This window comes from Bos indicus, chromosome 15 (genome assembly GCF_029378745.1).
Source record: "Bos indicus isolate NIAB-ARS_2022 breed Sahiwal x Tharparkar chromosome 15, NIAB-ARS_B.indTharparkar_mat_pri_1.0, whole genome shotgun sequence".
NCBI classification, from domain to species: Eukaryota; Metazoa; Chordata; class Mammalia; order Artiodactyla; family Bovidae; genus Bos; species Bos indicus.
The window spans coordinates 14,229,580-14,247,120 of NC_091774.1; the positions used below are offsets into that span (position 1 = coordinate 14,229,580).

The following is a 17,541-nucleotide window of genomic DNA, read 5'->3' on the forward strand; positions in this document are numbered from 1 at the left end:
CTCCCGGAAGACGCCCCCTCCCGCCACGCGACCCCGCCCCTCGCCCCGCCCAGAGGCGGGACTTCCCTTGGCTCCCGGAAGGAGGAGGAACGTCGCCTGTCCGGACTTGGGTACCTAGGCGGAGGCGGAGGCGGAGGTTGGGGAGGTTTGAAAGGTGAGAGCGCGGGGGCGGCGCGGGCTCCCTTGGGGCGGGGACTCGCTTTCGCTTCTGCTGCTGAAGGTTTGTTCGAGGGGCGGGGGAAGCCGCGCCTCGCAGCCTGCAGGAGGGAAACGTTCCCGCGGGCGCTCTCGGGGTGGGCGGGACTGCTCCCCGCCCTGCGCTTCGCTCCTCGCGCGCGCCGCGGGGATTGCGGCGGGCTGGTCGCCCGCTCCTTCCGCGAAGGGGAAGTGGGCCGGCCGGATGGGCGGGACGCAGTGGGTGACTTCGCGCGCTTCTCTGGTGTTTCCAGGTTCTCGTTTCTGGGGGTCGAGCTCCTGTAAGCTCTGGGTGTCTGTGACGTTCCGCGCGGGTTCTCGCCAAGCCGTGTCGGAGGGTCCCGCGTCCCAGTTGCGGCGCCCTTCCCATCAGGTGGCGAGTGGCGGGCGGGCGGGCTTGCTGCGCCAGGCGTCTGTGGCCCGCGGAGGAGCCAGGTTTGTATCACGAGATACAACCAGAGTATCTGGTGTTGTGCTCTGGTGTTAACTCCGAGAGGCTCTGTTCCTTCCTCAGCCCCTCAGCCCCACTCTATTTAGCGAACCGTCTTCAGGGTTATAGACTTCGGTGAATGCTGTAGTAGTCCGGGATGCTAGCTGGCAGGATTCACTGTATGCGAAATTGTGGAATACTGAACTGTGAGCCTCAGTGGGGGACATTGGCTTTTTCTATATATTTCTTGCTATTTTCCTACTTCTGTCGTGTAGCGCTGCCCTGTTTTAGTGGAAGAACTATGATACATTTGTTCCCAGCAATACGGTAAAAGCAAAAAAAAAAAAAAAAGGAATCATATTCTGTAGTCCTTAAATCATGTATTACTCTGGCTTGTTTAGATGCTCCTTTCATCAGATTGTGAGCTCCGTGGGAGCAGAGACGGTGTCGTTAAATTCTTGAGAAACGCCACAGCTCCGAATTGGTGCTAGCACATAGTATATGCATTCAGTGCTTTGGTTTGTTACGGTTTCCTGTCCAAACTGTCATACAAAAGGAAACCTTAAGGAGGGGTCATGTTTTTCAGATAGGGCGCATCCCTTCTGGTAGAATTTCAGGTAATGGTGGGAGTTCCACTGCCCTTCAAATTTTTAATTTTTAAACTATCACCTACATTGTTCATAGGGCAAGTGGGTGATTCTTAGAATGAATCTTTTTTTGATAAATTAATCTCAAAATCTAGAATAAAGGATATTTCTTCTGATGAGAAGTTCAGGTAGCATCAAAGTACCCCCTTTAGTTACCCCTGTGTTAGAGAAAGAGCATAAGGCTTATGGGTTATCGCCCTGACACTCTTTGGCAGAAAAGATAGTATGTGCATCTTAAGTGATTTTAACCATGAAGCACAAAGATGCGATAGTACTGATCATCTTCATTCACTTATTTAATGCTTTCTGTTTGGAGCCTCTGTTTTTCTCTTTGCCTAAAAGGTAAGGTATTATTAAAACTTTGCTTAAACAATGATTTCAAGAAATTGAGTGTATACTCAGCCTATGTAGAAATTACATCCATTTGCCTGGACTGTTTTCTGAGTGAATTCTAATGCTCAAGAGATGTTTTACCATCAACCTTTCATTTGTCTCCTCAAGTTCAGTTCACTCACCTTTTCCCTCTGTCATCCTTCTTCTCTCCCCAGCTCACAAAGTAAAAGTATCCACAATTTAAAAAAAGAGCCAGCCATAATCAAATTATCTTTTTCAATGACAGAATTTGGGACATTATTGACATTAAACAGCAGTTTTGAAATAGGAAAGAGGCCCTGGAAATTTGGCACTTGGCCAAATGAAATTTTATTTGTTTATATAAAGTTTGCCTCCTCAATATTCAACACTGAAGTTTTCCAAAATCAATTTTTTTCTCACCAGAGACTACCTTTCTTTGGAATCTTTACATTTGGATTCAATGGGGAATCCCTTAAATTTTGTGATCAGTGTCATCAGTATGGTGGTAGAGGGAAGCCTTCAAATTTTCATCTCTGTTGCACATTCTTGTTTTGCGTTTTGGATAAATAATTTATAGTTTCTGGCCTAACTCCTGTGCTCAGTTACATAATTTAAAAAGCATGTTTGTAAACTTACTAAGACTATTTTAATGATTATTTCCTGAAACTAAAATTTAGCATGAATGAGAGATACAGTAATGACTTTTTGAAAGCATAACTTTTCCTACTTTGTACACATATAATATTGGCAGCAGTCATTGTGTAACGCTGGACTGGGAATCAGAAGACCTGGTTTCTAATCCCTGTTCGGTCACTAACGAGCTGTGTGATCTTTGGTAAGTCATTTAAAATCTACGTCCTTGGCTTTGACTTTTATAATTGAAGATAGATAATATTTTCCTTCTAGGATCATTGTCAGGACTTTAAAATATATCTGAAAATGCACTGAAAATTGCTATACATAAAGGGTGTTTTAATAGCTTAACTCTGTGGCAGTCACAGGTATTTGTATAGTGTGACTTTCTTAGTTGTTTCTGCCATCAGGAGTCACCTCTTGATATGATAAATAGCTGTTTTGCACATGGTACAGTTTTGTAAGATAAACATCCAGCGTGTATGAAACTGCTTTGAGTACTAATAAAAATGATCTTTTACTTTAGTGTTCCTACTGCCCATTCTTTGTGTATCTGCTGAGGCCATATTTGTCTTTGGTTTTCATAAACTTTTTTTCCATTATTTCTCCCAATTCAGAGAGATTTTTATAAAACAGCCTTACCTTCTTGTTACAGTGAAAAGTACATATACAGTTAGCTTGTGCAAATTTATAACTATATGTGCTTTAAAAATACTTCTTTGTACTGCTGCTGCTGCTAAGTCACTTCAGTCGTGTCCGACTCTGTGTGACCCCATAGACGGCAGTCCACCAGGCTCCCCTGTCCCTGGGGTTCTCCAGGCAAGAACCCTGGAGTGGGTTGCCATTTCCTTCTCCAGTGCATGAAAGGGAGAAGTGAAAGTGAAGTTGCTCAATCCTGTGACTCTTCCTGATCCCATGGACTATAGCTTACCAGGCTCCTCTGCCCATGAGATTTTCTAGACAAGAGTACTGGAGTGGGTTGCCATTGCCTTCTCCAACTTCTTTGTACTACATGGCTTCAAAATACAATCTACATAATTTACCTAGTGCTTAATAAAAAGAAACAGTAATCTGTTTAAAACTTGAAAGAGAAACTGGATGGACATATTTTGAAGCACTATAGTGTACAAAAATCCATACTTTGAAAAGCAATATAGAGATCTTTAAAAAAAAGAGTACAGTTTTATTCTTTGCTGATATTAATACAGATCTTCTGGAAGATGCAATCTGACTGTAATTTCAAATAGCAGAATATTTGGTCTATGGACTAGGATTTGTTCGATTACTGTTACAATGCCGAATGTATTTTGTAGCAGTTACTGTCATAAGATTGCCTACATTATAATTTCTTTTGTATAGTCTTAGCAACTGTTGTTCTTATTTTGTACGAGTTGTTACCATTATAGAAGCAGTTACATTGTCTTATAAACATAACAGAATCTGTACAATCAAATAGGTGATATCTCTCCCCCACCAAAAAAAAGTAATCATCTTGGGGAGCCATAAACATCTTGGGGAGTGTTACTTGGTTCAGTAACACTTCCATTGCTAAAAAAAGATGTGACATTCTAGTTTTGGAATTACTGTCAGTTTGTAGCACATTTAAAAAATATCTTTAATAGTAGTTAGTCTTCATCTTTTCAAATTGGATTTTATTTCTGGAAGCTGGTAACAGTCCCTTCTGACTAGGACAAGTGAATAAAGTGGATATTTAAACCTCTCTTTAGTATAAAAAACAAAGTGTAGTATTTTCATATTTTTTGAAACTATGGTTTTTAGAAAATCTCCAAAATCTTCTGTGCCATGGTAGAAATATTGAAACAATACAACCTCAAAAGTGATTTATTTAAAGGAGATAGCACTCAGTTAAATACGTATGTTCTTACATGAGTATTTTGAGGTCATCTCATTGCATTGTGATCATATTTCTCTTTTCCTTAGCAGTCATAGAAGTATAAGTGTATATGTATATATATATGTTACTGTTTTTCTAGTTATCTTGTCTCTAATTGTTCCTTTATACTTGTGGATGATTTTGATGGTGCTCCTGCTGACTCAGTGTTAAAGACTGCCTGCAACGCAGGAGACCCAAGTTCGATCCCTGGGTTGGGAAGATTCCCCTGGAGAAGGGAATGGCATCCGACTCCAGTATTCTTGCCTGGAGAAGCCCATGGACAGAGGAGCCTGGCGGGCGGTAGTCCATAGGGTCACAAAAAGTCGGACACAACTGAGTTACTAACACTTTCGCTTTGTTTCACCCTTTTCTGAATCAGGAACTTAGAGCATTTGTTTTCCTTCCAAATACTGTGCTCTGTTTCGCCATTCAGCTGTTTTTTCATCTATGCTATTGGATTGTTAATAAGTTTTCTATTGGATTATGTTGTACCTTTAGTTTTTAACGTTTTAAGCCATTACCATTTTACTGAAGTATATAAAGGCTGAAATCTTAGTAGATAAGTTATTGCTTAGTTTTGCATCATTAACTTTTTTTATGTCTATTACTACTCTACAACTTTCTTCATAAATATGATTAATCTTTTGTGATATAATTCATTTCTCTGTTCAGAATCCTTCTTTGCTTATGGGAGGAATCCTTCTGTAATGCCACCCTACTTTTCTATATCAGTCCCTTTTTTTCCAGCATAAAGCCTTTTTTCGTGTCTTCTTGGTCATACTTATTTACTAAACGTGTTTGTTCTCAGTGCCAAAATTTTGACTTTATCATTTTTTCCTGACTGAAATCCCTTTTTCTTTCCTTCTCTCTGTTCAGATTTAATCATTTCTTCAGAGGTGTATCAAGTCATAGCTGTTCAACAAAATCTTCAGTGAAATACTTGCTGTTCAGATCTTCCTGCATCTTTACACTTTCATTGCAGTTACTTTTTATCACTAATTTTGTACTAAATGAATTCTACCTTGTATTTTTCTTAATTATTATGTTTCAGTGTTTTAGTTCTACACATGGATAATAATTGAAGAACAAAACCATGATTTTTGTATAACCCTCTTTCCTTAAAATATATATAGCATAATTCAGAACAGATGTTCATATGATGCTTTCATAGATGTTCAATAAATTATTTGTTGAATAAGTATTCTGCCATCTTCCCTCAGTTATTTCATGTGATTTTACCTTTGTGAACCATTTAATAACGTCAAATAAATATAGTTTGTACCATAAATGCATTCGTTGTTGTAATCTGATTGTCATTATGATATTCCTAATAACTTTATTTTGTAGAAGCTTAAGTGAAAATGGTACATGTTAGAAGACATGAATCAAGGAAAAATTCTAAAACACAAGGGCATGAACAGAAATCTCGAGTCGATTGGAGGCGGACTAAAAGAAATAGTCTCTTGCAGTTATGTGAGAGTGGTGACGAGCTTGAGAGTGATGAAGGTGGTGACGAGCTTGAGAGTGATGAAGGTGTTGACAGTAATGAAAGTGTTGACAGTGACGAAGATCCTGATAGTAACAAGGGGCCTGATTGCATTGAGAAGCCAGAAGATGAAAGAGAGCTTAAGTTAATTAACGTTGAAGGTGAAGGAAACAGTAGTAAGCATCTCATTAACACTGACAATAGTTCAACATATGAAGAAGAACAGAACAAAACTAAACATGGTAGTATTGACTTAGCAGATCATGAAAAGGGTCCAGGTCAAGAGGAGGGTGATCTCAACAAACACACTGGACAAATAACAGAGGAGGATTTAGAAGAAGAACACATCAAGCGAGGGAAGAGAAAAAGGATCTCCTCTGTGATGTGTGACAGTGATGAGAGTGACGACAGTGATATCCTAGTTAGGAAAGTGGGTGTTAAACGTCCACGTAGAGTGGTCGAAGATGAATGTTCTTCAGTGGAGATGGAGCAAAAAAATCCTGAAAAAACTTCAGCCACAAGAAGGCGAGAACAGCTGCAGAAACTGGAAGAACTCTCAAAACAGAGATCTCGTCAGAGACATAATAGTAGTAGAGATTTTGAGGTGTGTGATATTTTATTGGTTTTCTTACTGTTTTTAAATACTTATTTAAATTATTTAACTTTTATAAGAATTAAAGTGCTGAGTCTTCTCTTTTGCAATAATTTTAGAATTTATTTTTTAGTCAAGTATCCTTGGGCATGTTTGATTGCAGTATTGCATTAATAATATATTATTATGAGCCTCATTCCTTTGTTCTTTTTAAAAATTTAAAGATTTTGTCTGACTTTTCTCATTTTTTATTTCTACTTATAACCTTAATGTCCATTTTAAACATTTTATCACTTACCAGGGTATGTTATCTTTTTCCTAATTTCAAAAGTTCAACATCTAACATGACAAGATTTTTTTCAACCTTAAAGTATTAAATTTTCTCCAGATCATTTTTTGTTTCAGATTTGATCTTTTAATTTCACATCCATAGTGACAATTTTAAAGGTACACTTTATTAAAAGATATGTTTTAATTTAATTAGGACTCTGAAAAGAAATCCTCCCCCAGCAGTGATGAAAATGATGTTGAGGAGGAAGAGGAAGAAGACAATGATTATGAATTTGATGAAGATGAAATCACTGATGAAGATGGAGATCATTATATTATTGATGGCTTTGTAGTACAAGATGAGGAAGGTGATGAAGAGAATAAAAGCCAACAAGGAGAACAGTTGACTACATCACAACGGAAATCAATAAAACAGAATTCTTTTTGTAAGTTAAATATCAAGAGATGTTTTATCACTTATTGTAATTATTATATTATGTCGAGTATTGAATCAGCCTTTTACTATCATATTCTAAATCTTTGATTAGGAACTATGGTTTCATTTTCAGGTAACTTTGTCTGTCTAATAATAGTTTATTCCAGTGGTTTGTGAAAACCCTTTAAACTCTTAGAAATAATAGAGAACCCTAAAGAGCTTTTGTTTTTGTGGGTTGTATCTATCAACATCTACCATGGTAGAAATATAATAGAAATTTAAAATATGTTTATTAATTAAATGACTTAAAATTCTTGTGTGACAAGCTCATTACGTGTTAATATAGATAACACTTTCATGAAAAAATAACTTTTCCAAAAAAATGAGAAGAATGGCATTGTTTTACATTTATATTTAATATCTAGCCTAGTACAGGGCAGCTGGATTCTTGTATCTGCTTTTGCATTCAGTCTGTATTGACATTAAATTAGATGAAAGCAATTTTGTTTCGTAGAAGTAGATAGCTGGAAAAAGGAGGGTTGTTTTTAAAGCATTTTCAAAATTGTGAATATTCTCACTGACACTGCACCAAAATTCAACAGGTTTCTTAAAGAACTTGTTCTTAAGTTTCTTAAAGATTAGTTGCAGTTTGGAGTCTGAAAGCATATAAATGAACTTTTAGTACTTACATGTCACTCCATTAATACGTCTTTCAATTTGAATGGATCTTTTACCTATTCATGATTTTGTAACATCATGCGTTGGTTGTTTGGAAAATATTGCTTCGCTGGTTATGTGAAAGTGAAGTCGCTCAGTCCTGTCCAACTGTTTGTGACTTGGACAAAGCGCTACATGGACTGTAGCTCGCCAGGTTCCTCCATCCATGGGATTTTCCAGCCAAGAGTACTAGGGGTTGCCATTTCCTTCTCCAGAGGATCTTCCCGATGCAGGGATAAAACCCGGGTCTCCTGCATTATAGGCAGATGCTTTACCGTCTGAGCCACCAGGGAAGTCTATATACTGATTATATCTCTTTCTCTCTTTAGTCACTCAGTCGTGTCTGACTCTTGCAACCCCATGGACTTTAGCCCACCAGGCTCCTCTGTCCATGGGATTCTCCAGGCAAGAATACTGGAGTGGGTTGCCATTTCCTTCTCCAGGGGATCTTCCCAACCCAGGAATCAAACCTGGGTCTCCTGCATGGCAGGCAAATTCTTTACTGTCTGAGCTATGAGTGAATCTTCCATATTTTGACACATTTCACTATATAATATTTTAAAAATCACATTCATTAATATCACCACCAGTATCATCAAAAAATTCTTTAGGTATTGGGAAATTGTCAAGCTCATAGTAGCAAATACAAGTTTTTCAAAATTCTGATTTCTGCTCAAATACCAGTTTTTATCTTCAGTAACAAACACTGTGAGTTCTTGAAATGACAGATTCTCTTTGTTCATTTTTGATAAAATATTTGGCAGATGCCTGAATAACCATAGTTGGTCAACGGTTCTTTCAGGTAAACTTGGTATTTCAAATAAACCTGAAAAATGAGGCTCCCAACTTAGTTTTAAAAGAGGTATACTCAGATTCATGACTTAATAGAAATGGTAATTTTTACTGCTTCATCAAGGACATTTTAAATGAAAGTAGCTTTTTTACTGAATGCATAGAAATGATGACTATAGTGATTACTAGTAGTTTGATTCCACAGCCGTGATTCATGTTAAGGGGCCAGCTACCCTATCCGTAGTTACTTTTGCACCATCAGTGACAATGGCAAAAGCAACAGATAATTATCTTAATATTACAGCTTTGACTTCACCAATCCCCTTAAATAGACTTGGAGACTTACAGGGGTCTGTAGACCACACTTTGAGAACCACTGGTGTTATCTGGACTTTTGAAGTGTTATGCAGTGAAACCTGTCAGGAAATTAAAATCATTTTATATTTACATATAATAAACAATAGGACCCTAAAATATTAGGGTGTCTTTAAATGTGTATATTATTGTTCTGATCCCTATAATTGTACATAAATTTAAAGACTGTTTTTATGATGTTTTACAACTGTGGTAGAAACAGGATGTTGGATGAAAACTTTTTTTTTCCCCTTCAAAAATGCACATTTCCAAAAGGCATTTAAAAGGCATGTTTACTAAAGTTAAGTACAGTATGATTCAATTTAGATACTGTGATTTAAATAAAATAGTAGATTGAGGTATGAATTAAATTTCAAGAAAATCAAATAAATCAGGTACAGAGATGCCAGTGATAGTCATAGGCATCTGTATGTTGAAAATTAATGACTGTTTTCCTTATATCAGTAAGCACTGGTTCACATGCCATCAGGACATTTGAATCTCAGAGAAAGTCAGTTAGGATGTGTCCAATCATTCTGGATATTAGTATCTAGGATGTGATAGAACATATACTGAGAGATACCTACTCATAGGGGCTTACCTGGTGGCTCAGTGGTAAAGAACCCGCCTGCAATGCAGGAGATGCAGGTCAATCCCTGGGTTTGGAAGATCCTTTGGAGAAGGGAATGGCAACCCACTCCAGTATTCTTGCCTAGGTAATCCCATGGACAGAGGAGCCTGACGGGCTACAGTCCATGGGGGTTGCAAAAGAGTCAGACATGACTTAGTGACTAAACAACAACCACCCACTCATAGCCACTCCAAATAAAAGTCCAGCACATGGAAAGTATCTTAACTCTCTTCTCTATCCTACACTTTTATGCTTACCTTTGGTTTTTTAAGGGAAGTTTTAGATTTACTGAAAAGTTGAGTGGACAAGTACAGAGAGTTTCTAGATAACCCATCACACACAGTTGTCCTCTTATTAACATCTTGCATTATCTTGATATATCTGGTGCAGTTGATGAGCCAGTATTGATAATTGATACATTATTAACTGTAGTTCGTAGTTTGCATCTAGGCTCAGTCTTTGTGTTGTACATTCTGTGGGTTTGAGAAATGTATACTGATGCAACAGGTATCCACCATTACAATATCAGAACAGTTTCACTCCTAAAATTATCCTGTTCTCCACCTAGTCATCCCTCCCTCCTACCCCTGAACCCCTAGCAACCACTGACCTTTTTAATGTCTCCATAGTTTTGCCTTTGCCAAAATGTTTTTATCATGGGAATCATACAGCATGTAAGCCTTTTCAGATTGGCATATTTCACTTAATAATGCATTTAAATTTCCTCCATGTCTTAAGTGCATGATAGCTCATTTCCCTTTATCACTGAATAATAATCCATTGTATGGATGTACCACAGTTTTTTTATCTGTTCACCTGTTGAGGGATTATTTTGGTTGCTTCCAAGTTTTGGCAATTATGAATAAAGCTGCTATAAATATTTGTGTGAAAATTTATCTATGGACATAAGTTTTCAATTCATTTGGGTTAAATATCAAGGAGCCCTGTGCTTGTTTTTAATACTGAGCCTCTACACCTTAGAAGGAGATGTACCTCATTTTTATGCAATACATTTTATCCTTTATGTTCTTAATTGCAGCTTTTCCTTCTGACTCTGTCCTCACAATCTCCCTTTTCTCAACTTGTAACGGTATTAATGCCTTTTCTCCCTTGAGTTGTCATGTTCTTCTGTTAGCTGCTATTCTAAACTAATCTTTTTGTTCAGAGTTTCCCAGCAACTGCAAAGCACTGTACTTAGACTGTTATACCCATCAATCCAGTGAAATTGCTCTTACTAAAATTAGTGACAACTTTTAAGTTGCCAAAATGCTCTTTGGTCCTTATGTTAGCCTGATGTTGCTGTGTGTTTTGCCACTAGCCATTGACAGTTTTCATTTTCACAGGTTTTTGTTTTTTTGTTTTAGCTTCTTGTCTTCCCCTTTATAATATTGCATTCTTGTTTTTCCATTTGCCATGTAAATATTGATGTTTCTAACGGTTCCATCCTCACACTGCCTTCATTTTACTTGTGCTTCAGGCAGTCTCTGCCCCATAACTTCAGCCTAATCTCTGGGGAAGTTCCCAAGCTTTTATTTCCAGCACAGACTTCTCCATAGTGTAAGGCCCAATTTTTTAATCTTCTTACTGAACATTTTCATCACAGTGTCTTTCAGACACCTCAGACTCAATATGTACAAATCTAAATGATTAAGAGGGAGCATAAGGAAGTTTCGGGGTGGTGATAGAACTTGTGTTTTTGATTGTCATGGTGGTTACACAACTTTGTGTTTTGGTCATAGAACTATGCACCAAAAAGAGTGAATTTTATGGTATGTGAAAAAGTAAAACTCAATAAAGAAATCCAAATGGCCATCCCCACTTTCAAAAAATAACCTAGGTGGTTAATCAACTTCTCTTCTCTTTGTAATCCTAATACACATTAGACCTGCTGACACATTATAGGGACTTATTTAGTTGGATGGATGGATGATTAAAATAAACATATCAACTGAAGCTTCCTGAAGACAGAAAAATGTTAGGTATTACCAGATTTATTAAAACATCAGAGGAAAAACAAGCTACATATTTTAAGATGATAATTAATGACTTGGTTAATGTTTTTAATACTTATTGGTGACTGCCATTTATGAATATAGTAAGTATATGTAGTTTTTATATGCCAAGGGATTATGTTCTAAAAGTTGCTGTAAATTCATACTTACATTAGAAAAGGGAGAGACATTTCTTAACTCCAAATTCAGTTCTCAATTGAGACAATCAGTGGCATATGCAATTTTACCTTTTTGAAGAGAACAGTTCTACTATAGGAGGACATTTTCTCACTTCCTTGCTGTCTGCCATTTGGCTCTGAGAGGTATGTTTACCTATAGCACTTTAGAATAGTTTCCTTCCTACTGTATGGTTGAAGGACTTAAAGATAATCAGAGTATTTTCCTCTTCTCATCAATCCCTATTATTATTTATTCATATTTATTCTGAGACTGCAACTCCCAGAAAAGATACCAAAGGAAGTAGAGGGATGGACTAGCAGTGGCTCAATGAATTCCAGATCTATGTGGTTCACATGGTAATCTTATACACGGGTAGAGAGAGGGGAATACCTTCTGATTTGTAGGTATTAAAATTACATTATTCTTCTGGTACTCTATCATAGGTTCACAGTGACAGAGAACCAAGTAGTAAGTTATCAGAGTACATCTCAGCCTACTAGTGCCTTGGTAGAAAAATACTTGCTAGATTACTGGAAGTTAGAGTGAGTGAACATTAACTTGGTCCACCTAGCAATTAAGCAGAATCGTTCTATCAGTACACTGTGTAGGAGTAAGAACAATCTCACAACAGTTTATGTTAAATATTAAATCCTCTCCTCTGGAGAACTCCTCTTGTTCTAAGATAAATAAAAAGTACCTGTAAAATCATATGGCACAAAGGAAAGGTGATGTTACCCTGAAGACCCAAGCGAAGAAGATGCTCATGAGAAAATGTTTCATTAAAGGAAACGTAAGAAAATTGTACAAAGCATTTGCCTTGCAATCTTAAGGAAAAGAAATAGGAAATCATAAGGAGAGAACAATTGGAGGTGAAAGAGAAGTAGTTAAAGATAAGCTGCCAGAAAATGAAAAATATAAAATCAGAAATGAAGTATATATTGGAAGCAATAGAGAGCAAGTTAGCAGCTTAGAAATCTCATCAATAATATGTAGGTTAAACCCAAGAAGTTTCTAGTGTAAAGAGAAAAAATATTTCTGCAGAGAAGATAAAAGAATAGAAATGAAGACACTATTTCACAAATTCTTAGCTGGGAAAAATACATAACACATGGAAATCTGAAGAAAGAAAGTTATATAACCTTAGTGAGATATGTAAAAGGAAATTTGAATGTTCTGAAAGGCTTACCTTGTTTTTGGATATATAAAGACATGCAGATGTGAATTCAAAGGTATGATAGAAGAAAATATAACTTGAGTTGCCAAATGCACCTGTTTGTGGCAGATTAAAGAGGCTCACATCCTAAGCTGATGAAAAAGATTTTCAAATAGGCATATGAAGGAATATCTACAAGAGTAAAGAAAAAGTTCTCTAACCATTAGAGCTATAAAAATGGCATAATATTAGGTGCCATATTAATGTGTTACATATATCAAAAGAGAAAAAAATAATTTCAATAGATTCTAAAAACGTACTTGATAAAATTCAGTGCCCACACCTAACTTTTTAAGTCTTAAAAAATAGTATGAACATGTGTACTTTACATAACGAAGAATATTTTAGCCAAAAACCCAACATTGTAATGAAGCTCTAAAGATATTCTCTTTAAAGAACAAGACAATATTTCCTACTTTGTTCTAGATGTTTTCAACAATGCAACAGACACCAAAGTAAAACAAGAAATACAACTATGGAAAAGGAAAAGACATTTATTACTGAACATAATATGACTATATATACAGGCTATCAGTTTCTGACTGACTTAACCAAAGATGGAAAAGAGAAAGGATGTGAATATATTGAGAGAAGGAGTAGATACAGCATCTATTTCCATATTTTCCGAAATAGAGGGACACCTGTTAGAATAGAAAAAGGGTTCCTTTTATTGCTCTGCGCCTGCCCTTTTACACTGGACTCATATCTCCATTTGACGTGAAAGTAACCAACAATGCATGTGCCTCTACCAAACAGAATACTTAAAAACCTCTCTTGGTTCTGGAAATAAACTTAGCACTAGCAAGACCACATCCTTCTCAGGGTTAAGGGAGAAAGCGTTCAGTGCCCAGGAATTTGCAAACAGTATCTCTCCAGCTCTGCGATTTTCCAGGAAGCTCATGTTCCTTAGAAAAAGGCCTTAAGAATGACTAATGCACAATAAATGGGTAAAACTCAATAGTTTTCTTACATACTGTCAATAATTATTTAGAAGATATAATGTGGGAAAATTCCGTTTACACTAGTGAACAAAATAGTTACTAGGCCTAATCTTAAGAAGAAAAGCATAGCTTTATAGGTACAGGAATCAAGTTTACTGTGGAATAGAAAAAGAAATGTGAGTAAAAGAGATAAGAATGTTTATGGGAGGTATTAATAATAAGTTATACAAGAAGGTATATCTTCTGAAATTCTGCATTCAGCTTTGTGAACACAGTCTTAAAGTTTGCTTGGAAGAACAAATGTATGAGAATAACATTTTCAAAGCACAAAATGAAGTAGAAGGACTTGCCCCCACCAGATATAAAAATAATTATAAAATTTCAATAAATAAAGGAATGTAGTACTGACGTGAGAAAACCAGATCAGTAGTGGGAAGGTCACATGCTAAACAAAATCTTAGCATATATGTGAAATGCATGATAAAGGATGCACAGAAAATCAACAGAATGATTAAACTGATGATTGAATATAGGGGAGTTGATTACCTTCTAAAAATAAAGATGCCAAAACATGAATATTACTGGTTTTCTCCTGCATCTTTTTGACTTTTTTTATAATCAAGGAGGAAAGTTTTAAACAGTATTTCTGGGGTATCCTATAGAAGCCCATCCAATACAGGGATTAAAATGATGAGAAAGGCTCTGAGGAGGTCAGGATTTGGCTCTGCTTCTATCTAGTTGTGTAAGCTCGGATAAGTTATTTCATCATCATAAGTGTCCTAAGATAAAGGATTAATCCTAAAATAAAGGATTTGAATTTTATTTTCTTCAATTTCCCCATCCAACACTAAAATTACATGTTCTGAAGTATGAAAAGATTAAATCTAACTACCATGCAAAACACCATCTTTGTACGGGATTCTAACATGAAGTCAAGAGTCAGGTTGTCTGTTCCAACCTTGGTTCCAACATTTACTGGTTCTGTCATCTTGGGGAAGTTTTTCTTCCTCTCTGTATCTGTTTCCTCAATGAGAAATAAACTGAGAGTATTGATAGTACTTTGTAGGTTTGTTGTCAGAAATAAAGCAATGTATGCAAGTGCATAAAATGTTGCCTGGCCTTTACCTGCTCAGTAATATTTTTATTTCAACTTGAGAAAAAATTATGCCAAGAGCATAATTCCAACACCACCTACCCATCCATTCAAGCACAATGAAATCAAGGCCCTCTTCCTGACTCTTGTGAAGGAGATTCTGACACACATTAGTAGGAAAGGCATGCTGTGTTTAGGAGAAGAACTCTTCAGATGATTCTGATTCTCTGCCCTTTTGTTTCACTCCCAATCTTAAACACTATTAGCACTATCTTTGAAATAGAGCATCAGTTATTCAAACTCTATAACAGGTGAGTAACACTGGGTATTAGCATATTTAAGACTGGTCAATTCAGTGGAATAAAAATTATATATTCTGTTTCAGTTTTTTGATACTTAAATGCATGTGAAGGAGGGTCCATTTGATTTTTTTTCTCAACACAACAGTATTTCCAGAACAGTTTTCACCTAATTCAGTTTGGGAAGTGCTGCTGCTGCTAAGTCACTTCAGTCATGTCTGACTCTGTGCGACCCCATAGACGGCAGCCCACCAGGCTCCCCCGTCCTTGGGATTCTCCAGGCAAGAACACTGGAGTGGGTTGCCATTTCCTTCTCCAATGCATGAAAGTGAAAAGTGAAAGTGAAGTCGCTTAGTCATGTCAGACCCTCAGCGACCCCATGGACTGCAGCCTCCCAGGCTCCTCCGTCCATTGGATTTTCCAGGCAAGAGTACTGGAGTGGAGTGCCATTGCCTTCTCTGTGGAAAGTGCTAGACAGAATTTAAATGCATTTTAACATTCATAAATCAAGCATGTACCAACAATATACTTTTATATCCAAAGGTGGATGAAAGTCTAGTTGAAATTGAATTCTATTAAGCTATTATTTCATTTTTCAACTGTATTCATAAATGGCTATTGTTAGGTTTTTTTGAAATTTTCAATTAATCAGGTCTTTAAAGCCTAAGGTCCCCCGTGCAAATATATGCTGTTGTTCAGTAGTTTTATTACTGCTTTATTTTGGGCACTCTAGCACCTCACTGTTCATCGCAGCACTGTTTGTAATAGCCAGGACATGGAAGCAACCTAGATGTCCATCAGCAGGTGTTTTCTTAAAGATGGTTGCATAGTAAAAGTTTCCCTGGAGTCTAAGATTTATACAATGCTTTTAGTAACTAAAATGTAAATTAAAAGATTTCTTCATGTTAAATTTCATCTTTGTTTTATTTCAACTGAAATCAAAGTCAGAATCACTCATGGATGTTAATACTATTGATCGGTTTTATTTGCTCTAACCCTTGTTGATCATCTACTTTTCTGGAAACACTAAGGCAGTTGTTAATGTCTTCACAATGCCCAGAGCAGGGACAGGTGTCTTTGATGACAGCTTGGATCAAGGAAGGGGTCGTGTTTGACAGAGAACATTTCCACAGCCATAGTAAACCTTGACCCAAGAGAAATGGGAAACAGTAGGAACCTTCTCTTATCATTTCGCCTGACCCACCACAAGAGATGATTCCATGGACCAAACTGAGTTAGTAGGAAAGTAGGCTTTTATATTTGGCACGAAAAAGAGGAGACATAACTTTTCTTAATTGATGTGGAAAATCCTAAATCTGTGGCATCAGAAAGGATATTGAGTTTTTATAGCCATTGTCGTTCTGGCTAGGGTAGCAATTTCCTGAATAATTTCATATGTAACATGTTTTAGAGATAAGGAATAAGAGAGGAGTTCATTCACATACTGAGCAATCTACCTTTAGAGGTTTTCTTCCTTGCTGTAATTGTCAAGTTGATAATTAAATTTGAGTGCATTGGGGATAAATTTGATTTTTTCCATAAAATATCTTAATATTTCCTAAACAGTTTTACCTTAATAAGTTTGGAAAGTGAAAATGATTTGAAATAAGAACTTGAAACTGCGTTAGAAGTCAGTAAATCTGGAAAATGGAGATTTTCTCGGTGACCGGACAAGTCACTGAGCCAGCTAGAAAATTAGAATAATTAAGCAATTTCAGTTTATAGCATTAATTTTTTAGCCTTGGAGAAAGAAACTTATTGTATTTAAATAACTTTTTTGTCTGCCAGATTCTAATATTTATTTTAAATTAATTTCATATTTTTTAGGTGACCACTATACTCACTTTGAAAGAGTTGTGAAGGCTCTTCTGATCAATGCTCTAGATGAATCTTTTCTGGGAACATTATATGGTAAGTTAATAATATAAATGGAGCAATCGGGTTTTTTTCCCAATTTTTAAGCAATCTCATTGTTCATGTGTATGTGTATACTAAATAAAACCAAGGAGACCCAATCTTAAGGCCCTCCAGTTGTTCCCTCTAGAATCAACTATACCAAAAGTCCATTCACATCACACACTTGTTGGTGTTTATTATTTGTGATATGTGAAAGTACAAAAGGAATATTTTCCCTCTCCTTTGAGAGTTCACAGTGAACTTGAGGATATAGGGCATATATTAATAAAGCAATAGGGTAACTCAACACCAATGCCTTGTCCCAGCCTAAGCTTTAAGCTCCTTTAATTTCACCAACCTCTCCTTTGAGAGTTCACAGTGAACTTGAGGATATAGGGCATATATTAATAAAGCAATAGGGTAACTCAACACCAATGCATTGTCCCAGCCTAAGCTTTAAGCTCCTTTAATTTCACCAAACATTATATGCTTTTTTA

General features: G+C 36.7%; 1 protein-coding gene across 4 annotated transcripts in view; it reads left to right on the forward strand.

The window, feature by feature from the left end:
* Positions 1-61: 61 nt before the first annotated feature.
* CCDC82 (coiled-coil domain containing 82) overlaps positions 62-17,541 on the forward strand; it is a 33,328-nt gene continuing 15,848 nt past the window's right edge. Inside the window, exons 1-6 of one of the 4 annotated variants that reach the window (XM_019974977.2) lie at positions 62-154; positions 450-630; positions 2,378-2,461; positions 5,501-6,243; positions 6,716-6,947; positions 16,976-17,059. In XM_019974977.2, coding sequence (XP_019830536.2) covers positions 5,515-6,243; positions 6,716-6,947; positions 16,976-17,059 — 1,045 coding nt within the window. In that variant the 5' untranslated portion in view covers positions 62-154; positions 450-630; positions 2,378-2,461; positions 5,501-5,514. Of the gene's footprint in view, positions 155-266; positions 631-2,377; positions 2,462-5,500; positions 6,244-6,715; positions 10,328-16,975; positions 17,060-17,541 lie in introns of those variants that run through there. The other 3 variants (XM_019974984.2, XM_019974979.2, XM_070767569.1) reach the window with 3 other exon arrangements.